Source organism: Copadichromis virginalis, linkage group LG2, assembly GCF_057382275.1.
Source record: "Copadichromis virginalis isolate Kocher_CV1m ecotype Utaka linkage group LG2, C_Virginalis_male_GT1.1, whole genome shotgun sequence".
NCBI lineage: Eukaryota > Metazoa > Chordata > Actinopteri > Cichliformes > Cichlidae > Copadichromis > Copadichromis virginalis.
In genome coordinates this window covers 35,249,966-35,276,788 of record NC_140619.1, presented here as the reverse complement: position 1 = coordinate 35,276,788, position 26,823 = coordinate 35,249,966, and the positions used below count along the sequence as shown (strand labels likewise).

Below are 26,823 nucleotides of genomic sequence, written 5' to 3'. Positions count from 1 at the left end.
AGTGTTGAACTAGTGACTCGTTGGTTGAGGAAAGTGGGTTACTTAAAAAAAACCAAAAGACTGAATTAGATAAATAATAAATAAGATTCTTGTGATGTGATTTGACTATGTACGACATAACTGATGTGTTACCCATTAGGAGCCGTGCCAATTAGTTTGCCCTTTGGGATTTAGAGTATCTAAAATTATGGATTCAAACATCTAAATCTATTTACAAAAATGAGGTATGAATGCCTCAAGATTGACAATAGTGTGTATGCTGAACCGTAAAATGCCCTCCTTCTTTCCTCCCCAAAAATGAGTTGTCTCATTGTAGTGCTTGATTTTCCTACTAGGTTTTCTTAGTTGTGATACAACACAAGAAAATATCTGATACTGTATAATATTGGAGGAAAAATCCATATTATTCTGTGAGACGTGTATGTCTTATTTGTGCCACTGGTTTAACAGCCACACTTGGTCTTCTAAACAAGTGGAAGTAGCAAACATCAAATCTTTGTTTGTTTTTTGGTTTGATTTTTGTTTTGTATTGTTTTGTTTTTTCTGTGTATCTGTGTGTGTGTGTACACATTTAAGAAGGTCCTCTCCCACCATCACAAGACACCAGTAGCTCCAAGAGGACTGTGCTCTCCGTCACCATGGAGACAAGCGCACCCAGCGCCTAACAACGCTATTTTTGGAGCAGTGCAAAGAGCTTCACTCTTTTTCCTTTTCCTATTCAGCAGCAATCTTTTTTTTTTTTTCCTCAAAACTATTTTAGTCCCATAATGCAGGTCAGTTGTTGCATAAGTTAATAAAAATGAGACCATCCAGATATTATGGGTGGGGTGGTCTGTGTAATCAGAATCAGAATCAGAATCAGAATACTTTATTGATCCCTGGGGGAAATTATTTAAGAAGTAAGAAGTGAAGTGCAACATTTTGTGGGTGCATGTTTGTTTAAAACGTTTCATAAGCTTTGCTTATACTACTGTACGGCGTGCTCTGTGTATTATGGAACTTGATATTCTTATATTTAAGAAACAAACTTCACAGGACATTATAAGGTATTGCTCTGCTTAGAAAACATCCTACATCCACAGAGTTGCTATTTATATGTAGGAGACACCAAGGGACTCAATGAATACTAATTCAAAGGCCTCAGTAGTGTTTACATCCACTTAATGGTGAGATTACACAGCACTGAACAAATCCTGTTTCACAGAATACTGTGCACACTTTTCCCACATTGTTAGATGTTATTTTCACTCAGCAGCTATTTTATAATTTTAATCTTTCAGGGATATGTAGTAGTGCTCATTGCACCATCTAATTAAAAGTTGGTCAGTGTCTGTTGTATTGTTACGAGACAACTGCCTGTGCTATTCCACTTCCATTGATCTCTTTAATCAATTGGAAAACAAAGAGCTAGTGGGTGTGTGGCAACGAAAGGAATGCATCCACACATAGTGTAAGGCAAAACTAGATCTCATGACAGAGGCAGTGTGTAGGTGTGAAAAGCCAGTTATGACCTGTGTTCAGTTTGGAAAAGGATGATTTTGATTAGATCAAATTAAACAGGGTCACTACTTCACCGCTTAGTTTGTATACTTGCAAACATGTATACAAACTTAATATTTTCTATGTAATAAGAAATATTTAATGGCAAAAAAAATCAAGATCCATTTTGAACAGTTTAAAATGCTGCTCTCTATTAGAGTTAAAAGAAATTCAGCATTTAAAGTCAAGCCTAAGAAACCCACAAATAAGGAGAAAAAATATATATATCAGCTCTCCTATAGCAGTTTAAGGAACATGGGCTTTATGACAAACCTGAAACAGTCTTGACACACTGCAAGATGAATATAAGTGGTGTAACCTCAATTATAGTACATAGTATAGCACAGTGCTGATAAAAGGTAAAGTGGGTGCATGATTGAAAAATAAGTGGAATCCATACACCAGTACAATGGAGTGAAACTTACTGTAACCATTGTCCTCCTCCTTTGTTCCATCAATGGTTCCATCTGCCTGCAACTGCAGGTGGAAACCTTGTCGACTGTAGAGTTTCGTCACAATCCCCTTCAGCTGGGGCTCTGTGGAAGAAGAGAGCAGAGAGGAGGACACAAGGATGAAACCACAGAGTACAAGGTGGAAGATAAAGTCGTTCGTAGGTTTGTAATGGGACATACTGCCGCTTGCATTGTACTCTTTCCAACAGCTTTTCAGCTATTAAAACCACAAATAAAAGAAAACAAAATAAATCATTTGAGTCGACAGGTAATTAATGAGGCTGAGTGGCACACGTGATGGGAGATTTAAAAAAAGGAGAAATAGTCACAAATGAATGTGATGTTGTGAGACACCTGTCAGTCAAACAAATGCAACCAAAATGAGCAAAAACATGCTGGAAGGAGTATATTAACTTACTTTGCTCTCACCTTCTCGTGAAAAGGAATTAGAGACTACTGTAATTATGTCTTTCTAGACAGCATTAGAGACAGATTCTGGCCTCAGTTAGAGAAGCTGCAGTCAGACACGTTCAACTGACCATTTAAATGGTAAACTATTTAAAAGGTATTTAAATGGCAAACTATTAAGAGCTACAGTTATATCAAATTGTGTTGTGTCAACATTTTAAAAAGCATTATTTCTGTCTTTCGTCTGCAAAATCTAAGGGCCAGTAGCTTGACAACAGAGATGAGATCAAAGATGGACAAGAGTATCCAAATAAGAAATTGGTTCTGAGGGCATGAAGTGATTTAAAATGGCTGAAATTATGCAAGTAACCCCTCTTTCTCAATCCATGTTTCTTGTCAGTCTCTACTCCATCAGACCTGCCCAACAGATGGACAGCTACAAAAGTAAAAAGGAATGCTAATAAAAATCTAAACTTCAATGAAAAATGGTATATTAAATGCTCTCAAAATGTTTGAGGCACACTTTAAGAGACAAATAGCACCGCAAATTACAGCGCATAATATTTCTGTCTAATTTTGCATGGTAAGGAAAGCGTTAGAGTTCTGAAATATCTGTTGAAAGCCTTGTGTTCTTTTGACCATGTTCATCAAAAGTATGGTCTTAAAAAAATGATAGTTTTAAATATTAAATCTGTTTTGCCTGTCTGAGTTACATTAGTGTCTGATAAGTGCTAAGTGCTCTTCAGTCTTTGGTTACTGTCCCAAGTGGAGTGTCCTTTACTGTTGTTAACCACACCATTCAGCTGTCCTATCATCTCATCCATCTTTCAGTGCTGTGATCACCAGCCTTACTAAGGTTGCTTTCGCTGCGCCAGGGTTTATTCAGTCTATAGAGTGGGGATAGCGTAATAATTGTGGTATAAAACTTTGCACAAAGACATAAAGGAGCCTAAATGCATTAGCTCTACAGCCGCATGTACATATAATGTATTTCCTTAAAGATGAGGCACCATATACCCGCCAAAAAGACAACACCCATTGCTTTCCCTACAGGATAACTGGAAATTGGATGTTAGAAAGATGCACAAACTGCAGGATAGTCAAAGTGTTATATAACCGCATGTCTTAACTTTCAGGTGAATTATACACAGAATTACAACAACAACAACTTGAAAATGAGTGAATTGGATAGAATAAAGTGGGAAGAAAATACAGAGATGAACGTTGTAAGGCTATAGGGTCATACCCACAAACATAAGGAGACTGACACTATAGCAAGATGTGATGCCACTGCAATAATGCAAGAAATTGCAGCCACTTTGGACTTGGATTTACATCTCACAGTAGAACTACATACCTAAAATACAGGAAATTCTTAAAAATACTGTATCTGCCAATGCTTTTATTCCTGCTGGATAAGTTTCAACAACAAAGCATTTGGCAACAGCATGCAGGAAATATTATTTGGAGCTAATTGTGAGGTTTGCTTAAAATTCTAAATGAAAGTTGGGACCTGCTTATTTAAATGTGTGCATCTGAAGTTTAATATTAATCTGTTTTTAAGTTCTGCCATCCTGGAAACCAAATATTATATCCATTTTGGAAACTAAAAAGAGTGAAATTTATATTACTTTTGATGGAGTGATTATCCAGATTAATTGGAACAGTAAATCTTATTAATTTGTGACAGTGAAGTCTTATGTGATTAATCACCTAAGCCTTTTTTACATCTAGTTCAGTAGATAGGCAACGAGCGATTGGTTTGATTTATCTCGCACTATTATTTGAGATGCAAGGCGACTTCTGTGTTGATACACTTGATAAGCATGCCTTTCAATCTTGCACCAACTTTTTCATCCATCTTTTCCGAGAAAGTGAGCGTTACATAGTAAATATCTTTTTTAACTGCAAAAAATGGCACTCGTAATAAGAAAGGTGATGATCAGAGTGATCAAAAATGTGAGAGCCTGATGAAATTGGAACAACAGACCTGGTCGTCTCCTTCGCCTTTTCTTGGAACCAAAGAGTTTGACTCGTGAAAAAACGTTCAGTCGACTTGGTTTTTCACAGCTTCCTTTGGTTTTACTGGGGCTGCTAACGCAGCGGCAGGCATTAGACTTCTCCCGCTCCCTCGCCTGCCTTTTCTGCCTTATGAGGGAGCTGGCAATCGCTGCCGCCATAGCCAGTTTGGCAGCTCTCTGGGGGAAAAACTTCTTGAGAAACGGGGAAGATATCACCCCCTTTGAATCCAAGAGATTGAGGGGAAATGTCCAGAATCCGATGCAACAACAACAACGATGTGTTAAATATGGGCTACTATAGAGCTTTCAAAGTGCACTCTAGTGAAAATGGAATAGTCCCAGGGGTGCAGCGAAGATGGCTAGATGATGTCCACATGGATCATTTTGATCATTAATTTAGTCGCTTTTCAGAAACTGTCCGTTGTAGCCTCGAGAAAAAAGTGAAACGTAACGAAAAGGATAAAAAACAAACGTTCCATCCGAAGCTGTACAAAGACTTTGGTCTCACAGCACATTGCATCTTCTTCCGAATGTATCATTTTCTCGGTATCACAACAAATGCGCACAAATACAGTTTGGTGAGCAGTTTTCCGCTAAACTACATGGTCGCACACATGGTAGTCGTGAATGAAGCTCGCTGCGTAGTCATAGGATGGAAACACCTGTTTGCAGACGCCTGGGGAGTGTGCAGTGCTCGTTATCTGATTTCCCTAATCTCTTGCTGTAGCTGCTACTGTTAAGAAAAAACAACAACAACAACGAGAAAAACAAGGAAAGGAAAAAGGATTCAGACCGCTTTCGCAGATGATGTAAACGAATAACAACAGAGATCCCATTGTTTTTCTCTTTTTTGTTGAATCGAAGCAAGACAAGGTAACAGCAGGAGCTCCCTCATTCTGGGTCAGTATCCGAGACCGGCTCAACCACAAACTCAGCTGATCTACCGAGAGCATCCCACCTACAACCAAGAGAATGAGCAGTGGGGAGGAGGGAGAGGACGGGGAGTCTAACTGGTGAGACACAAACCAAGTCAGTGTGCACACTCACACACGTTTGACTTAAAGTAGTGATAATTCATATTAGGAGAAAGGTACGTAGACGTGTGGAGGCGGAAAGTCCAGAGAGAAAGCGAAAGAGAGCGAGAGAGAGAGAGAGAGAGAGAGAGAGAGAGAGAGAGAACGAGTAGATGAAGAGAGAGAGAGAGCATATTAGAGACCTTTCTGGTTTCACTTGACAGAAGTGAACAGAAAGTTACTCAAAAACTACCAATATAACTCATTTTCCCCTATGGAAATATGAGAAAACAGCATGTGAAAAATAAATCCCGTATTTTAAACTGAGGTGAGAACGAACTCCCAGCCACATACTACTTGAATTATATGCATTTTAAACATTTAAAGTTGTAGTATTATTAAATATTTGTTATTTCCAATGCCCACCTAAAGGTGCAGATGACTGTAAAGAATAAAACCGTCAACTGTTCAGTTAATGTAAAATGAAAATAATGTATTAATCAATCAATCTAAAACCCTTTCCACCAACATCGTGGTGAAATTTTCATTTCTTAATGTTACAGGAGCTACAGGTGAATTATGAATTGACTTTATGAAAATCGAAACTTAGTGTCAAACGTAGTGTCAGAAAAAAAAACCGTAGTCTGGAATCTAAAGCTGAAAACAACTTGCCACGGTTTTGTTGTTTTCAAGCCTGACTTACAGCGTCCGTTGCTTTACTGAGAATATTTAACAGACTAACCAATGCTGCCATCTAGAGTTCTCAAGAAAATATTTTTTTAAGTAATTAATATTTTATTTATATCCACTGCTTTATAAATGAGACCAGTAACACACGTCAAGTTTATAACTAGCGTTGAATAAATATGAGTTTGCGCATAACTAAGTGTAAAATCTGGGGAAGTAGAAGTGCAATAAAATCAACTGAAAGGCATTTAGAATTAAGCTCGACAGAGTATAACCCCTTTTTTTCATAATTCTGAAAATAACTCGCTTAAAAATACCACATTTGAAAAAAGTTTGTTCAAACAAGATAAAATCAGTGAAGCACATAAGCGAAGATGAGATCCCCAGACCTTTTTATGTGTGTGTTGTTGTTGTTTTTGGAGCGATCTCCACTTCAGCACCATGGACAGCAACTTAAATGCAGTAGGATACAAATAAATGGACCAAATAGACCAGACGACAAAACACAATAATCGACTTTACTAGAAACTCTTTTACAAAAAAAGAGAGAAATAAATACGAGTTTAGTCCCAATAATTAAAGATAATTGCTTTTTCTTTTCCTTTTTTCAAAGCAGCATAAATTCTAAAACAAAATAAACAGCCTACCTGAAACTGATTTTCTCAAGGGAAAAGTCATATTTTCTCAACAGCGTAGCCAAAGCAGTGACTTGGATACTTGCAGTCCTTGGGTGGTGAAGTGAAGGCGAGTAGACGATATATTCAGCAAAGTTCAAACCATTGTCAGACAACTGTCAGAGGCGTAGTGAAAGAAAAAGCATCGAGGCGTGGCCACCAACAGGAAGATCGTTATAGGACATTAGCGACAGGCCATTATGACTTCTAAAAAGCTCATTAAAGATTAATTTAGAGGTCTTTTTTGTGCGCCAAAAACGTACATGTATTCAATGTATTGCTCCGCTCGGAGGGGAAGTCGGACGAGCGGGGAGCAGATTGAAGACAAATGAACAAAAAAACGCAGGCGAAGCTTGTACTTCCTTCTTGGGGCAGTGCAGACTGTTCTCATATTACAAAGAAATGTGTAAAATGATCCGATAATGCATTGACTAAACCTGTTATACAGGCCTGTCTACTTTCGACGGAAAAATATCGATAAGCATTCAGCAGAGACAACAGTACACATTAGACAAAGTGTATTTTGTCCGTATTTGCACTCAGTTCCTTGAAACTGTTCCTTTCTCAAAATGCCCAGTAACACTGAGGCTGACCAAATATAAGATGGGATTGTTATTCATTATTGCAGTATACATTTCTCTCAGTGCAAACCACGAAGCATGCTCTATTGGTTTAATTATACCATTTAATTTGAGTCAAAGTACAGCAAAATACAGTGAAAAGGGACTTGATCGCGAACGGGCCTAAAACCGAGAGCAGAGTGACGAGAACTACAACCTGAGTGATGAGGGCAGTGTACCCTGACTGACCATGTGCGCTTTCTTAACACTAGATGGAGCAAGTGGCCAGGCTATGGGGCAATCAATGCACCCGAAAGGGAAAAACCTATATTTGTCTTTGTAAGTGATTTTAAATTTAGTATACAGTAATAGAGAAACACTTAAGCTCTAATCTAAACTTAAATCCATAATGTAATAAGATGGAGTATGTCTATACTATTATACCAGACATGCCCCCATATTTTAAGGGCCAGTAATTGTCTCCTTTTTCTCCTTAAGGCATAGTTACATTTAAAATCAACACACTACAACTGACTTGTACTGTTGTTGTTGTTACAAACAATATGGAATATTGTAAGATTACACCTTTAGCTACTACAGATTATTTAGTTAAATGAAATACCTAACACCAACATGGCGAAACAAACAAATCATCAAGGTCAAGAGTGCAAAAAAATGAAAAAAATCATAGTAAGTCTTCCCTAATGAAATTCATATATAAATAGATTTCAGGGGTTTTGTGGGCCCTGAATCAGAAAATATATATTTACTGGGAGGTGGAGTGAAACAATTATAACCGTGTTACATTACAGTGGTCTGCTAGAAAAGCTTGGATACCATAATTCACATGGATATTAGTGAGTTTGACACGTACCACCCACTAGAACATTCGTGCACACTAAGCACACCCACCATGATAAAAGCACTCCCAGACAGGAACAGCCTCTCCCAACTGGAAAATGTGCCATCACACTACAAAAATAGCTCTGAAGCGACTTGAGGAATTGATCCAGCCTCCAAACCCCCCAGATCCCAACTTAGTCTGGACGTTTCTGAACAAGATGGATTCACAGGGGCACCACCTTGCAACCTAGAGAGCCCAAAGAATCTGATGTGTCCTAGTCCCAAAAACCACTGTAAACCCACAACCCTGTGTCCACGTCCGATTGATTGAGAATTGTTTGAGAAAAAGAAGGAAAACTTGCACAATACATATTAGGTAGTCACTTTGATTGCTTTGATAGATAACTGTAAATTGTTCGCACTCAGTTACAATATACTGATTTACAAGAGAGGGGCTCAAATGGGGTGAGAGTTGAAAATATTTAATTTTTCCATTCACCATCTTCAATGTGCTTCATAGATAGCTCAATATAATGGTCTAGAAACAAAACTAACCTTTAACCTCGCATGTTCTAACAGTATAGGACTGCTAACAAAATATAATTATAATATTAACATATTATATCAGTAACAAATACCCTTTAGAGGGTCATTATCTGTATAGCAGTTTGCACCATAATGTATGCTAGCTGTAGGGGACATTTTCACTGTGATTAATATCGCAATGCAAAACCAAATATTGGCTGTTGTAATCAATTCTGCATACTTTTCATATTTCCTTTCATTTCCTTCCTCCTCACTTGAAAGGCTAAGCTTTTTAAACAACAGAATTACAGATACAGACAAGAAATATTTTACGTTGAAAATGTGAATTAACATACTGTAGCTATGCTGTGGTTGTCAAGAAGCATTTTGTGATTTTTATCTTTACTTTACTTACTTTACTTTGTAATACTGTACGCGACAAAGGACTAACTAAATAATGAAGCAACTAGTTAAGCTGATCGGACTTGGCATGGTCTGTGACTCTTGCAAGTTAAATAGGAGTAGTTTATAAGTGAAACGTTACAATATACTGTATGTTTAGGAGATTTGCTGAATATTAATATGCACAGTATTGTACGTGCCATAAAAACAACTCAATCACAGTGGGAAAGGGGAATATTAAAACTCTGTCCAATCTTATTTATACAATGCAGCATACATTACCCACATCTGGTACTATCCAAAGCCTCTAATTCTGCCCATGGGTAAACACAGAACAGCAGCTTTCACCAATAATCTCACGTTTTGCGTCAGTTGTCCTACTATTGATAAAGCCAGACCATCACTCAAGCAAACAGTGTTGCAAATCTGGAGATGACTGGATTTATCACTGACAGTTAGCAAGACAGAGTGAGGTGATGAGAGTCGAGCTGCTGTGTACAAGCACACGAGATACAAAGAAGGTCCCTCTTGCTGTAGTGCTTATCTTTGTAGCAGCCCTTCTATGAAGGAAAGGTGGGATTGGGTGTGGGGATGTGCAGTGGCACAATAAACAATGCTAACAATAAAATAAAGTTATATTTTATAATGCTTCTTTAAATCTTGAATCCATCATTTTTGTTTGAGAAGATATTTCAGAATAAAACATACCTCAACTCCACTTTTGTCTTTGTATACTGTATATATATAAATATTTTTTTTGTAGGACAAAAGTGCAATATAGCTGTACTGTGCTCATTTGAAGTCTTGCTCTCATGAATTATGCTGTCATAAAATCAACAGATTGGCGATAACACAGCAATCTCTGGCTTTTGTCCAAATGCAAAATCTGTTCCTTTCTCAACAACAGAAAGAAACAGAGTGACCTCTGTAAACAACACCTATAGACACAGTAAATAAGACAAGTCAGTAAAACACAAGGGCACACACAAACACAGAAGCTGTCTGTCTGTGTATGTGTTTGGATGCTTGTGTAGCAGTATGCCCTGGGTACATTAATTATTGTAGTGCCCCAGAATGCCAGTCTACTGTAACCTCCCTGGGGCACCTTGCCTCTGCTTTGCCCACACACATGCATTCATACACAAAGGAAGACTGAGAAAATAGCTTAAAATAGCTAAAAACATACAACTTTGATAGTATCTGTCACAACTGTAGTAATGCAGAGTCTATAGGGTAGTCTGCCTGCACCAGAATCTTAGAACAGAAAACATACAGCATACTTTTTCCCCATTTCCTTTAATTTTCTGTAATATACGTAAATGTTTACATTAATATCTAGATTATCTTTACTTATAATGCAGACACATTTAAACTATAAAAGATGTTTAAAAGCCAGGACTTTGGGGGGGGCAAGAATGTTTGTCCTGTGTATACATGTAACTGTCCAGCAACCACAAAAGAAACCCAAAGGGTCACCCTAGTGCTCCATCATCTCTGGCAAAAAAGGGTTAAACATCAGAGGAAAACTAGAAGATAGCGTGTGTATTCCCAAGGTTGAGTGCTGTGTTAACCTTTATATTATTAAATATCACCCAACAATTAAAGCTATCTCAGCTTTTTAATAACCCAAGGCTGTCATGATAACACCTAGCTCTTAATCATTTTTTCAAATTGTGAAAGAAAATTGGCCTCCAAGGGCAAACACTGAAAAAACTACAGCGGTTAACCTTGCCAGTGGTGTTTAATAGTGGGCAAAGTTGCATGGTACGATGTGCTACTGACTGTATAAAGATATTTAATGTCAAAGTAAATTGTTATCTTCATGCACCATTTCAAATGGCAATAAGAGGATATTTAACCTTTTTGTACAGCGCGAGGGGATTAAGTGAAACATTATAAGGGAGACAGGAACAGTCTCATAAGCTCAGAGGGTTGCTGCTCTAATCATTTAGCTCTTTGGCAACATTCTCCTGGCTTTCTGCTCTTTGCGTGCGTGTGGGTAACAGTCACTCCACTCCAACAGCAGCTTGCAGCATGCTAGGCCACCAGTGCCATAGTGATACCACGCATTGCCATGGAGACCGCACATACGTAATAGGGTGTGTGTGTGTGTGTGTGTGTGTGTGTGTGTGTGTGTGTGTGTGCCTGTGTGTGAAAGAGAGACAGTGAGAGAGAGAATGGGGGTTGGGTTTTACAGAAAACTATCATTCACTCAATGTTTCAGTAGAGCATGGTTCTACAAGTCAGTCATGGGTGACTGGCAGACCCATAGCAATAATCGCGTGATCTCTCCAACTCTTTCTGAACCAGAGGGCTGTGCTCACTGTATGAAACCAAGGAGTCGGTAGACTGAAACTAGAGGACAATCTATTATTCCTTCCCGTGGATGATTCAGGATCATGTCTAAAGCCCCACCATGGGAACCAATATCTATTTTTTCACAAGCTTATATGCTAAAACATTTCCACAGTGGCTGTAATGCCTAAACAGCTGATGCAATTTGAAAAAGTTTGCACCTCCGTTAGAATTATTAAAATGGTGTCGTAGTCCAAATATTTATAGACCCAAGCGCCTTTTTCACTGTCTTTAAGTAATTTACATTAATTGACAAGGTATGTTTGCTTTTAGTTGGAGTGAAAATACGATAAAATATATATTTTTAAACATCTAAAAGGCATTAAGAAGATCATCTCTGAGCTTTTTCCAAGTCTGCTTCTCATTAAATCACCAGTTCCATCTCCACCTCTCTTTTAAATGCTAAAGCTAATTAGGAACAGACGGAATGCCTGGCATTTGTCAGCTAACCTCTCCCCTTTTGTACAACAACCATCTTCAAAGTCTTTATCTGCTGATTAGCGCTGCCATATTTCCTCTCACACAGATGACTACTAAGCTTTTTTGTACCCAAGTGACAGGAAAATAATTCTAATTCATATATCAATGGAAGCTAAATATGGCAGTGAGACATAGGACCTGAGCACTCTGCCAGACACTTTGTGCCTGTTTGTTTGATAGCAATACAGATAGATGTGGAGATTCACTCCTGGGTAATTGCCATCATTTAGATGTTTATTTGCATTCTGAAAATTTGCAGCTAAACGTGAGGAATAAAATTAGACAAAGATTGTAATTGTGATTTTCAAATAATATGACATTGATATTTGTGATGTTATTTAATTAAGTATTTAACTTATGTTAACTATTGAATATAACAAATGCTGCCATTGTGATGGTACAAACAGCACAGAGATTAGGCCATCTTTCTGCTTTTTACTGAGTGTTTAACTCATTTAGTTGTCTGATTTGTAGAGAAGAAATATTATATTTTTAGAGTCAATTACAGCCTTTCATTCAAATTAGGAAGGATGCAATGCTTAAGTTTTTAAAAATAAAATGACTGACCTTGAGGTGTATAATACGTCCCGATTAAAAATCCTCTTCAGTGTGTGACAGTTTATATGTTTGTTTAGACATAACATGTCCTTTACAGATGTTTGATATACTTCACAAAAAAAAAACACAGAATAATACAAAGAATACACTGTTGGATCTGTTTCTCTGACTGTAGCTGTCACTTGTTAATTTACATTTAGACAAATTAACAAGTGACAGCTTTCGCTGAGAGCATACTCAGGGCTTTCATGTTCTCTGACCTTTGCTCCTATTGTGCCTCAAAATGTGAGCACATGCCTCTGTTCCAGTCTGAGCGTATGTGTGTACAATATGTGTGTAAAGGTTCCTAGGCTGTAATGATGTGGCAAAATCTCTGTCATGGTGTAAGAAATAGCAGCATCCTGCTCTGGATGACTAATGGGGCAAATGTTCCCTCATTATTTCAGCACATATGTAAATATGAAACGATTAGCTAAAGAGACTACCAGTTTTCTTGTCCTCTTACCCTTACTTCTTTTCGGACTTCAAAGATGAGGATGATTGCTGATGATTTGCTAAAAAATCTCCAAGTCACAGACCCTGAAGACCTTAGAGTTAAATCATGCCAATAAAAAAACTCATTAACCAGCTCTGGCATGCCTTATTTGACCCTCAAGGTGCTCTAAGCAGGTTTGCAGAAAAGTAGGATGTATGAAAAATGTAAATTGAAATGTAGCATCTATGTTTTACGCTGGCACATATTTGTGCAGTGTATGTAGATGAGTCATGCATTGCATGACCCTGCAGTTTTCAGGTCCCACGTGAATTATGGCTGAATCATAACTAACTCTGCCGGAGGCAAAGGAGAGGTTCTTAAAAGCTTCAGTGACAGATTGCTGTGCACGGAGTCCTAAGCAATGTGACTGTGAATGTTAAAACTGCAGAAACTGTTCTTACAAAAATAAAGCTATAATACAATAATCATTTAATAAGCTGCACTCAGGTCAGGTTATATGAAATAAAGTTTAGCTCCAGAGGAATGTGGAGGACCAAGTTCATAGCAAATCACAGGCTTAGATTAATATAAAATACCATATATTATTTTTAAGTCTTTTTTTTCTTTCATTAATACTTAACTCCACATTGCTTTTCAGTTGGCCATTTAAGGCAGGGTACTAGGAAGAAAAGATTATACACCATGATTTAGATGTGCATCAACTTGAATATACTTCTAGCTGGCCAAAACTAATAGGAGTCTCTAAATGCCTGTTATCAGAACAAAGTCCAGCATCTGTCCTTGCCAGCATCACAACAGGAGTTAGCTGGAGGAGGGAATCAAGTGCAGGAGATGCTCCCTTGCCAAAACGGATGGTTGAACAGTCACATGGGTGAATCATAGCTAGATAAGTCAGTCGAAGCCCTTGGGCAATATCCATCATGATGAGACAGCTACGAGAAGATGGAAAGAAAATAAATGACTAAAACACTTTGATTTTCTTTCAGCTAATCTCCCCTTCAGTACCCTGAAAATGGGCTCCTGTCAAAGTGAAGAGGGACATCTGGTATCAAACATGGGATATGCAATATTAGTGGCTTCACTCGTCTTCTAAAGTGATGGGTAAGCCACCGTACTGTACATACATGATATTTCCCAAATAAGCAAAATTGCACATTACATAAAGTGACTTATAGAGCATGAGATTTACAGCTTTCATACTACATGTTGGATGAACATAAATATATCATTAACTGCTATTTCTATGGAACAGTGACCATGGTGCTCATTGAGATATGAAACCAACCAAGACGTTTTTTAGCCGATCAATAGAGAGTAGCGCGTGTCTGAAAGAGGATATAGAGAACTCGAGGATGTATGTTGCAGAGTTTCTGAAAGTTTGTATAAAAAGCTTTATGCTAATTATACCCCATCAAGTAGGAGCAGTCTTAGTCCCAGAATACTGTAAGTGAAGTGATGTTGTCCTACATAGTTTTTTTTCCAGTACGACACATCAAGGATGAGTATGGAGTATGATTAAAAGCATCATCTCAGACACCGGCTGGCTTAAACTGTCTGCTTACTGATGGAGACACAAAGAAAAGCTCAGAGTCTGGCAGAGCTCAAGGTCATGCTTCCTTCTTTTAAGAGTTGCTAACTTTAGACACATTTATTTTCTTGAAGGATGGGCTCTGTCTAAAAACAGATGATGAAAGCAAAAACATTTCTATTGATTAAGCTAAAACTACACTTACACCTAATATCGTGTCGCGATTTGTAAATTAAAAGATTAACTCTTACTTGAGATAAAAATGTTTTCTTGTCTTGTGTTTTTTAATAAGGAAGAACACTGATAATTGTCTGTATCTTTGTCATTTTGTGGCAACTTGTCTCTGTTTTTATAAGTTTGAGTTTTATTTTGTAACTGTGTTTTGTGTTTATACGTCCCTCTTTTCTTTTGCTTCCTTCACAGCTCTGTGTATACCATTTTCAATGTACACTCCCACCTTCTTTGCACTTTTTTTCCAGAAGTTATTAAGGAACTCTTTTATTTCACTATCTGTCAATTTGCCTGCAAGGAGATTTTTTAGCATTAATCAGGTCTCTGTCCTTAGAAAACCCCACTAACTGGCATCAAGAATAACTGAACATTATGCAATGAGGTCAAATGTGCAGTGCAGCGAACTGGATGTGAACAATATGAAGCTCAATTTAGTCTGGCCACGCACTCTGGGTTTCTAATGCACCTGATACATGTCCTCATGAAAGGTCTTGGTTTTTCATTTCCCTGGGGGGAAGCTGCGGTGCAGTGGCGTGTCATGAAACCTCATTAAGGTTCATAGACAGGAAAGATCAAAAGAATGGCTCTTGTCGTGCATACAGTAAGTGATGAGTGGTTGTACTGTATATGGCATCCCAATTATTATTAAAATTATGATAGTGTTTACAAAAGATCCGAATGTATGTGAACATGCCAGTGTGATTGCACGGTGTCAGATTAGGATGGATTTTTTCAGTTTACTTAAAAGCGTTAGAAGGAACAGATTGACTAAGCTGAAAATGACATGACAGGGGACATGAGTCAACTGATGGAAGTGGGTGGGTAAATAGGTCATGTTCCCTATCCAACACAGAGTCTCTCAGCTTTCAGTTCCATACCCCCATTCCTGTTAGTGAAGTTAGCACATAGAAAAATCAATGTAAGCATAATGAAAATGAATGGCAGTGGGCTAGTGTTTGACATATACTGGTGGGAGGAACCCTACACAGAAAAGATGGAACAAAACAAAACACTAAAGCAGCAGTGGTGCTCTGTGGTCTAAAGCAGGCATATATCAAAGAACAGAATTAGATTTGGAGAATCATACCAAAGTCTTCAGACAAGATTTTTTACATTACATGCTGAGTGGTCAAGTAAGGAGTTTTTAGCAACCTTTAAACCTGAACAAAAGTGTCAAAATAAAGCAGATTTAAGGGTGATAGCATGTTTTTTAAGTGTGAATTGTTCTAAAGAATCAGAAAAAATGTGTTAAATAATAAAGGACAAACTTATGTGTGCTAAAGCTACACTAATAATTAGCTGTTCACAATTTTTCCCAAAGTATTGTTTTCTAAGAACTATAAATTAGACTATTTGGTAGCAATGACATGCTGGCCTGACTTCACTCAACATGCTCTTATATTAATAAGAAGTCTCTTAGTACTGCTGAATCATATTTGTAGCACAGACCATGGGGAAAAGGCCACTGGAGAATCTTAGCATGACCTGCGACATGCACCATCATCCTGGGTCAATGTGTGTGTTTGCAACTGAGGAGATAACATCAGGAGATTATAACATATTAACCAACGCTTTGGCAGTCGTAGCAGATTAGGGAAGGGATGTTTTGTTGGACTGGCCTGATGTGGTGATGGTTTATGTGTGATGTTCAGTGCTGCTGATGGACTGCCTCACTGTCTATGTGATTGCTACCCATTACATCATTCTGTGGCCTGTGACATCCTACTCACACACATCAATAGGGACAAGCAAAGCGTACACTCATCATACCTACTATTCATCATACACAGAAGAAGCACTCATGTTATTACAATACACGAGCGGTGCCTCTCAGTTGATTTGGCTGCAAACAGTGCCCACTTGTACACAAAAAAACTAGCCGATTGGATATTTATCAATGTACTACCAACCTGCGTTAATGCAAACAGTTACAGCTTTTGCTACTCCTGTTCAGATACAGAAAAAACAGGCGGTGAGAGAGTGGTGAGGTCATGTCCCACTTCCTGCATTAACAAAAAGTAATGTAAGCTATTATTAGTGGAGGAGCACAGAATCTTTATTAACCTCATTCACATACGATGAATGACTAAGCCCTCTGCAAATAGTAAACAAAAGTGGATGGATTCTAGTTGAATAATGGAAGGTAAAACGGTACTAAGTTTTAACATTTCCTTCTTTCCTTTTTTGTAATTCTAAAAACTGGTACTGTTTGTACTGTAGATGCTGGATGGGAGGGCTCAACTTGTGTGCAACACAGCTTGCAAAACAATTGTAGAAATCCTGGGAGGCAGATGCTGTGCTGTATGTGGTTCTGGGAGCAGGGGGAGGTAAGGCAAAATGCAGCTGGCGGGTCAATGAAGCAACAGCAGAATGCACTAAGGCTCGGAGAAGGCTTTGGGGGGATATGGCAGAAGTCTGCACTGGGTTGCCTCAGCAAGACAAAGCTTGGTTGACCAGTCTGTCTTTGATGTCTGCACATATGTATTTGCATGCACATCTGAATCCTGCATTATTTGATCAGCATTTGACAGCTGAGGTTAAGCACATCCAAAGAGATTCAACATCTCTGTGCTGCTGTTTATTCAGTCCAATGCACTGACCTGTCCCTCTTGGTGACTTACATGCCTACTGGAAAATTAGATTTCAGGCTTCAATAATGACTTCACAGCATACTGATGTAAGATACCTGACAGAGGTTATGTGCTTGTATGTAGGAGCAATGGGGGGGGGGGGGGGGGGGGGGGGGGGGGTGACAAGCTTGAATGACATAGGAGCACTACACTCTGCTGAAACATGTTGAAGGCTACTGGTTTGTATAGCAAGGCCTTCAAGTTACCTACATTTCTGAGTTTATTTTATAAAGACACACCACATAATTAAGAAGCACTGAACATCTTAAACCTGAAGTAGCATGCAACCACTAAATCTATAGATATCTACAAGTCTAGGATACCAATGTGAACACCCAGTTTGATGCAGTATCATGATTAAATCGATGATTTGACAATTTAAGCCTTTTTTTTTTAAACTACAGCTGGTTCCTCAAAACTCTGGAGGAGATAGTCATATCTACACTGTGCTGACTTGGAATTAAAATGTCAACTGTGGAATGCTCTAAACACTTTCCAGACATAAACTCCACTGAAAAGAAGGTAAACAAACAACCTGTCTCAGATTTGTGCAGCACCCCAAAATACAACAAAAGAAATTGTGAAATGGGGGTTGCATTAAATGCTTAAGTCTCAGTTCCCTATAATCCCTTTTGATTAAATGTTCTTAAACGTCAGCTTACAGCACCAACTTTTCTGCAACATTTGGCAATATCACTACACATAGTACACCCTCTGTATGTGAAGGACAGCAAAACTTTTCTAGTCCTTAATCTGGTTTTGTCTGCCTCAACGGAATTGCCAAGTCATCTTAGGGGGATGGCAGGCGACATGATGGGAACAATTGGGTGTCTGTATGAATCTTACCCAATATTAGACTTGGATGGCAAGCTGGCACATTACTTGGTACCCCTGAGAGTAAACACTCAAGGGTTTTACATAACCCCGCCAGCTCCCAAGATGACCCTCCAACCGTCTCTACTTGTCTATTGTTCTTTCAGTCTCAGCTGTTGCAATGTTTCAGCACTTGTAGTGTAGTGCTTCTGCAGATTAGATTAGATCAGAAGGTCTTAGGAGCTTTTAGTGTCTTTAATGGTAATCACACTTTTTTTGACAGTCATCAGTTTGCCACAACTGATGATTTCTGATAAATATATTTTAAAATGATTTCACTCTGTAAATACCGATCAGATCCTTCAGAAAGAAAAAGCATCCAACCTCAGTTTATTTAGTTATTATTCAGTATTCAGCTGAGTGTCTGAACTCAGCAGTAAAACCTGTCTAATACTAGACCTTTAAAACATATATGTTTATATGCATATTTTTAAGCATATAAACATAATATTAAATAACATGCTGAAAAAAAGCACATTTGGTTATCAGACACTTGAAATCAAAGGTTAAAAGGGGTTGGAACAATCTGGACAATCTGGCACATTCAGTTAATGAGCAATTAAATCTGGAGGCAGGTTAATGCATGTTACTGTCACATGAATACTGCAGCCTGGCATTCTTTCCCGTGATGGCATGGGGATATGCTCTATTACCAAGAAAATAATGACATCCCACAGCATGGGGTCACCCTCAACACATCCGCTTTCTCTCCTTATCCCTCTCAAGCGATCATGGTGCAGATGTGATTTAAGTTGCGATTGTAGTACTAATGTACTCATGTTATGAGTGTAATTTGTTTTTGTTTTGCAGTTACAACAGTAACTAACTATATATAAAACTACAGCTAACGTTTATAATTTACTGTATATAATTTCTACATACCAATAATAGAATGTAGAAAAACTTGCTGAAGCCAGAGTCAATGAGGGCTAAATAACACCACAGAAAATTATTGAACTTGTTACTGTGGGTGCAAAAAGAAAAAAGAAAAAAGCTACAACTGTAGGTAAAAGGAGAAGGTTTAAACACTAATTTTTTGTTTTTTGTCTCACATCTAGGAGGATACGGGTAATTTAACTTTTGTTTTAGCTCTAAGAGTAAACACAAAGAAAAAATGGACACAATAAGGACGGTTGGGCAGTCTCTACCAGTGAATGCCTGTGCTATGACTTGGCAAGGGGAACAAGCTGTTGAATAACTAGCAGTGCCATGCTGCAGTGCTGGCAGAGGACCAAATACAGTATAGTGTGCAGTGTATTGATTTTGACTGGTATTGTTTGAGGTTATTATGTAGTGGCAGAAAAATTGTAAAATAAAAGCAAAAAAAAAAGAACAAAAAAACACGATTTCCATCCAGGCTCCATTTAGAATATATGTATTGTCCATTTGAGTATTTTGCTTCAGATTCCAATGTGGGATTTAAATTTAATCTCAGCTGCTATCAATAACAACAACGCTTTCAAAGATGCAAGGCTCTCAAACTGTTATAGCTTATTTTCTCATAATTATCTAAAAAAAAAAAAAAAAAAAGGAAAAGGAAAACAATTTAAGGCGCATTAAGAAAATCGACCCCTGCACTGTTTGTTTTGGCAAGAGCAACTTATTTTTTAATTCACAAATCACCAACTGCCAGTTTTTAAATATATATTATTAGCATAGCAAGGCACTGTAAACTGAAGAAGCGATGATCTGTATAAAGTGCAATGTTTACCAATACAAGAAGGAAGAGAATGAACTTGTGTCGTATAGAGGCACAGTTTTTCAGTTGTAGTTGTAGATAAGGTCACAACAGCATCACAGAAGCAGCCTGTTATACTACTTAAAAACAGAATGTTTTTGAACTGTTAATATATTACATCCACTGAACATCTCCTTCTCTCCAATAAGTGACACTAATTTGTGTATATCTGTAATCTCCATCCTGGCAGCTGTCAGAAGCTAATTTGCTCGCTTCTCATTAATGTGGTGCTGACTCAGCAGCGTGCCTCATTGCCCCCATTAAATAGCTTAATGCTTGTTTACTCTGAGAAAGATGTACACACTGCTTGTGTCACAGTTACTTTAACGTGACTCCTCTAGTGTGTGGTTTAGACTCAGATTGTAGTCAAACATGAACTTTAGTGAATAAAACAAAGTCCATTAATGACATAAGCTGGGATATTAGTGTCAAGCTGGGTGAAGAAGTCAGGCAGTGATGGGAACTACTGACTTCATTAGACCAACTAATGTGTGCCGGGCAATAAACAGATGTGAGAAATTAAAACAGACCGTTTCTGCTGTCCTTGGACTGCATGAAATAAACAACTAGTATTTGTCAATTAATTACGATTTAGCATCTTTTATTTGCCAAACCTCACTTTAATTTACACAATATGAAAAAAAATATCATATACTGACTAAAATAAAGCCTTTTCTCACAAAAGTATGTTTCTCTTATCCACTTTTTCTTCTAGTCTCTGTTAGAATTCTCTGCAATCAACAGGGAGCAGCTTTGCTGAAATGCTACTGTACATATAATGTACAGTGTTCCATTTGATGTGTGCCCTATAGTTATCACATACTCTGTTTGATTTAAATCTAGCCTTAGACGTTTCTAATTTATTTAATAGAGTTTCTGTTTGTAAGGGAGGTTGTGGGTGACATGCATCTCCTCCCGTTGCATGCACAGCACAAATTTTGATTAACTATATGACATGATGTATATTTAAACTGTGTACTGAACTGTATATCCACTCATGTCAAAGCAATTTACTGTATCTCTAAACAGAATGGCCCCGGTTATTTGCTGTCTTATTTCACTCTGTGTGGATATTGCCATGAGGAGAGAAACTGAGGCGTGCAGGGGAGAGAGAAATGTTAATTAAATAGACAATGATGGAATGTAATAAGCCTGGCAACTTGACTTTTCTGCATTGGTCTCCTGAGTAATTTCTTGTTAATGTTGCAATGAACTCCCGCTCCTGCTGATTGTTTATGCTTTCAGCTTAAGCTTCAAAGGTGCCAGAAATTAATGCAACATTAATATTTCTGCCAAAATCAGAGAAACATTTCCATGAACATACGTACTATTTTTACGTATATGACTTTGAAACCCATTTGGAGAGTAAAAACATAAATGTGACCATTTTATTTCTAGGTTTGTATGTCTGTAAGATTTAAGTCTAAGGCCATGGTTCTCAGCCCAAAAAAAGTGTGGAGCACCAGCTATGGGTTAGGAGTGAGTTGCTGCCCCAAATGGTGGAATTTAAGTATCTCTGGGTCTTGTTCATGTTTGAGGGTCGCATGTAGATTGGTGAGGCGTCACTGTACCAGTCTGCTGTGGTGAAGATAGAGCTGAGTGTGAAACATAGGCTGTTAATTTACTAGTCAATCTATACCAGCATATGTGGTTGAAACCCCAATGACACCTCTCTGGACTCATAGAAAGACGAATGTAACTATTTTATCCACGTAGAATAAAAGTTTTATCAGACTTACAAAGTGAGAAATATTCATCAGATAATTGCAAAGAGAAAGGTAATTGCATTTGTCCTGGAAAAAGTAGAAATTTATTCTAAGGCACAAATTTTCTCTTACTAGAAAGTTTAATTATAATATTTAGGTGATGCTGAAGTCCTCAAACTGACCTTGAAAGCACACTTTGGTTTTGACTTCTCCTCGTATACCACAGGTGATGTGGAGGTTTTGTCTAAGTGGCCAGAATGGGAAGTACTACTGTACTTAGTAGAATTTTTAAGTATCGGTACTTTACTTGAGTATATATTTTTCTGGCAACTTTTTACTTTTACTTCCTACATTTTAAAACAAATATCTGTACTTTCTACTCCTTACATTTTCAGAACAGGCCCGTTACTTTTGGTTGAACAGTATCATTTATAGCGTTAAAGTGGGCAGGAAGGAGTAGAGGTGCCCGTAAGTTGTGTTTGCGGTACTTCAGCATCTAGCTAGCTCTACAGAAGGAGAGGAAATATCAAGTGAGCAACATTTTTTTAAAGTGTCAGGTAATTTTATATTCAACAGTTCTATCAGCTCAACAAACATCAGCAAACACATAAGCTGTTTGTGCAGTTTGTCACACAGTGTGTTGCTAGCTAAAAGTCCAGCTACTGTATTTTCTAGGGAGAGAAAAGAAAGAGAACTTCACTCAGAGATGGAGAAAGACGCTGGGAGACAGACGGGACAGGAGAGGAAGAAGAGAGGTTTTATTTAAAGATAAGGATCACTCAGGGACACTTGATAAACTGCAAATTCAAAGCTTGCATGTAATGTCATCATTTTGCTCAGATGTATCTATCTATGTATGATGTGGTCTAATATATTATATATTTTCATTTTGTGAGACATCCTGCAAATTAAACTAAGTATACTAAATGTTTTTTAAATGTTGCATGAAAATTCTGGTTAGATTTGTGCAGAATAAACAGGTTTGCTTGCTTTAAAGAACTGTGTGTGACTGGTGCACAGTGGCTGTGGTTCTCAGAGTCACATTTAGGTTATATCAAGTGTAGTGGAGATGAATTTGCATTTAAGATGAGAGTGCTTAGATTAATTCGCTGAATTTCAACTTTATACCAGCTGTTTATGGTCTAGTATAAAGATAGTATAAAGACCATACTGTCAGTGTAGAGGATGGAAATCAGCCATGATGGCACTGAAACATCTGCGTACATCTTGTTAAATTCAGTTGTGTAAATCCACAAAGAGCAGCCGTTCAGCTGATCCTGTGCACTAAGAAAACCTAGTGAGGCTCACATTAGAAATGACTGTGAATTGTAATTCTTTTCCCTATGCTGAGCCACTACACAGATCCTAGCATTCCCCCAATCTGCTGAAACCCTGGCTGTTCTCATTTTACTGTTTAGGTGTGGAGGCAAAAGAAAAAAGTTTGTTTTTTTTAAATTACCTTTTACTGCATGTGACCTACATAACAGATTAGAATCCGAATTTAGATTAGAATAATATTTGTATTCTCATACACTAATAATATTTTATTATTACATTAATATAGCACATGGTCTCACTGTCGTTACCCACGTGAGCATTCAAGTCTCCCAGCCGGAAAAGAGTGGAGTGCCCACTCCGGGTCGGGGATGAGTTCCTGCCCCAAGTGGAGGAGTTCAAGTATCTCGGGGTCTTGTTCGCGAGTGATGGGAGAAGGGAGCCGGAGATCGACAGACGGATTGGTGCTGCGGCTGCAGTAATGCGGACGCTGCACCGGTCCGTCGTGGTGAAGAGGGAGCTGGGTGTAAAAGCGAAGCTCTCAATTTACCGGTCGATCTACGTCCCTACCCTCACCTATGGCCACAAGCTGTGGGTAGTGACCGAAAGAACGAGATCGCGGATACAAGCGGCAGAAATGAGCTTCCTCCGAAGGGTGGCTGGCCTCTCCCTTAGAGATAGGGTGAGAAGTTCGGCCATCCAGGAGGGGCTCAGAGTAGAGCTGCTGCTGCTCCACATCGAAAGGAGCCAGCTGAGGTGGTTCGGGCATTTGACAAGGATGTGTCCTGGGCGAAGTGTTCGGGGCATGTCCCACCGGGAGGAGGCCCCGGGGCAGACCCAAGACACGCTGGAGAGATTATATCTTTCGGCTGGCCTGGGAACGCCTTGGTGTTCCCCCGGATAAGCTGGAGGAGGTGGCTGGGGAGAGGGAGGTCTGGGCTTCTATGCTTAGGCTGCTGCCCCCGCGACCCGGCCTCGGTTAAGTGGAAGAAGATGGATGGATGGATGGATGGATATAGCACAAGGTTCAAAAACGGTTACTAGGGGCTACTTTTTTCTTTCTTACTTTGAGTACATTTCAGAGCTGGTACTTTTTTACTTTAACTTGAGTAAAGAAGTTTCCTCTATTACTGGAGTATATTTTAACAATAATATCTGTACTTGTAGTTAAGAAAAGAAAGTCTGTACTTTTGCCACCTCTGTAAGTGGCAATACCTATCATTCTGAATCAGAATCAGAGAAACATTATTAATCCCTCTGGTACACAACTGTGATGATATCACTGTTTGTATGCAACACAAGGCATGAAGTGGGTGGCTTGACTGCGGGCCCATTATACCCACCGTTATGGTGGCATATGCCAAAAGTAACATCACATATGCTGGTGCAAGCTCTGCTTAGGCGTATTTCGGCTGGTCATGAACTTCTCGATTTTTGTAACGTTGTACAGAATGGGTTTATTGCCAGATGTTGAGGTTTACAACATTAGGAAATTGCTGCGGTGCTTCAGTGCAGACAATAAGAATTAAAGTGCTATGTAGAAAGAAAGATATGTGCATGAGATATACATGGGATATATACATGAGAATAAGAATTATGAGTGCTACGTAGAAAGATATATACATGAGTGCAGGTGGTGATCAGTGCCAAACATGAAATGATGCAGTTACACAGCGTAGGGTCATGTGTTAGTGGCGGGGACAATCATGTGGTTATTGTTCATGTGTCCAACAGCAGAGGGGAAGAAACTGTTCTTGTGGCGAGAGGTTCTGGTGCGAATGGACCGGAGCCTCCTGCCTGAGGGGAGCAGGTCAAACAGACTGTGTCCAGGGTGAGAAGGGTCAGCTGAGATCCGGGCTGCACGCCGCAGTGTCCTGGAGGTGTACAGGTCCTGCAGAGATGGGAGTCTGCAGCCAATCACCTTCTCAGCAGAGCGCACAACACGCTGCAGTCTCTGTTTGTCCCTGATAGTGGCTCCAGCGTACCACACGGTGATGGAGGAGGTGAGGATGGGGAGTGGGGCTGTGTGCTTCCTGAAGTCCACAATAATCTCCACTGTCTTCTGGGCATTCAGCACCAGGTTGTTGTGGCTGCACCAAGACACCAGACGTTCAACCATGACACAGCTAGCTTGGTGACCACAATTATGTAAGTTTTTAAAAATAAAATTCTAATAATGTCAATGCAGAATCTCATAAATGTTCAGATTATACAGAGGGAAATCCTACTGCAAGTAGAAAAGATAAGATGAAGAAGAGATGTGTTCATGATGTGTTCGTTTCCTTCGTTTCACGTCTTTTATTGGTATACCACTGCTGATGTAGAGGTTTGGTTTTATTGCCTATCATTTAGGAGAAAACTGTAACAACTCTGGTGTACCCTCGATACCATTATAATTTATGACGGGGCTGTGATGATGTCATATTTAGTTCATGACACAAGCAGACCCTATTTGGGCCCATTACAGAGAGGGCAAGGAGCTTGGTCATTCGGGTGAGGTTTAGAGTAGAGCCACTGCTCCTCCACATCAAAACGAGCAAATTAAGGTGATTGGAGCATCTTACTAAATGCGTTTCAGGCATGTCCTACCAGTAGGAGGCCTCTGCATAACAACTCTTGAGTGGCTTTAATTTGCACTCTTTTTATTGTCTGATCAAAATGACTAAAAAATTGAAGTTTGTATAGCAGTTGTACTTACATCTGGATAAGGCTAAAAGCACATAAGAGAAACATAAGACTAAAAGTACACAGTAGGACTTTCATAAAATTCAAAATACAAATTTCTCCCCTTACATATGATCAGAGAGGTTAGGTAAATGCAGAAGAGCATGCAGTGCTGATATGACACTGACGCTTTTCTGCTACCCTGCGCTCTCCAGGTACCAAATCGCATTATCATACACATGATTTATTCATGCATAGTCTATTTATGCATCAACTTGGAATTATTGCCTTTATGCGGAAAGACAGACTGCAAAGGACAGAGAGAAAATTAGACAAGCTGCTACTGTGGAATGAGTGCATCTAATGGTTGCATGTTTGGTCTTGTTGATATTGCAGTAATGTGCAGGCCGCAGTGGGATCCCCCAACAGACTGTGCTATTATCAGCAGCAAAAGTAACCCCCTGAAATGTAATTGCAACTTTGTGGTGATTCACCATCATGCATAAGTGGGAAATAAATGGTGCTACTACTTACTCCTCTGGCATTTCTGTTTTCATTTCCTTGGCAGCAGATTAAATATTTGTCAGTACAGTAGAAACACATTAGGTAGTAGCATAAATGTTGCACAGGTCCTGGTCCCCAATGTGTCAGCATTACAAGTTCAGCGACAGCTGTGATTGGTTCAAGATATCAAGCTGTTGTGAAAAGAATGAAAATAAAAGGCCTAACGGGATGGAAATCTGCGACTACAAACAGGCAGTTACTCTTTGTATCCAGCATGGCTACAGCTTTTACAGAATGGCACCAGTGGCAGCCTTGCTTTCTGTGTAAGGTTCTTTGTGGGTGACTCTGTGCCCATTATAATTAAAAAAGAAACAATTTGCACAAACACAAAGAGAAAATCCTAGAAAAATTAGGTTTTCTTACGTAATTCTTTGGCTAAAAGTTGTGTATAGGTATAAGTCTATAAGTTGACAATGACTAAGCTTTTTGAGAGAACAAGGACTGTGGATATTGTCCCTCATCACTTCGTCTAAAAATTGATTTAGAAGGACTCTCCCAATAACCACAATTTAAAAACATTATTCATCTATACCATAACTTATTCAAGTTCCTCGTGTGCATTTGAATGCGAATATGTGTGACACCTAAAATGTCTATGTGT

General features: G+C 38.8%; 1 protein-coding gene across 3 annotated transcripts in view; it reads right to left on the bottom strand.

Moving 5' to 3' along the window:
* The window catches only part of fgf13a (fibroblast growth factor 13a), a 97,743-nt gene that overhangs the window by 19,789 nt on the left and 51,131 nt on the right, over positions 1 to 26,823 (bottom strand). For 2 of the 3 annotated variants that reach the window (XM_085432662.1, XM_085432672.1), the window contains one exon: positions 1,965 to 2,075. In XM_085432662.1, the coding sequence (XP_085288788.1) occupies positions 1,965 to 2,075 (111 nt within the window). Of the gene's footprint in view, positions 1 to 1,964; positions 2,076 to 4,389; positions 4,707 to 26,823 lie in introns of those variants that run through there. The other variant, XM_085432682.1, reaches the window with a different exon arrangement.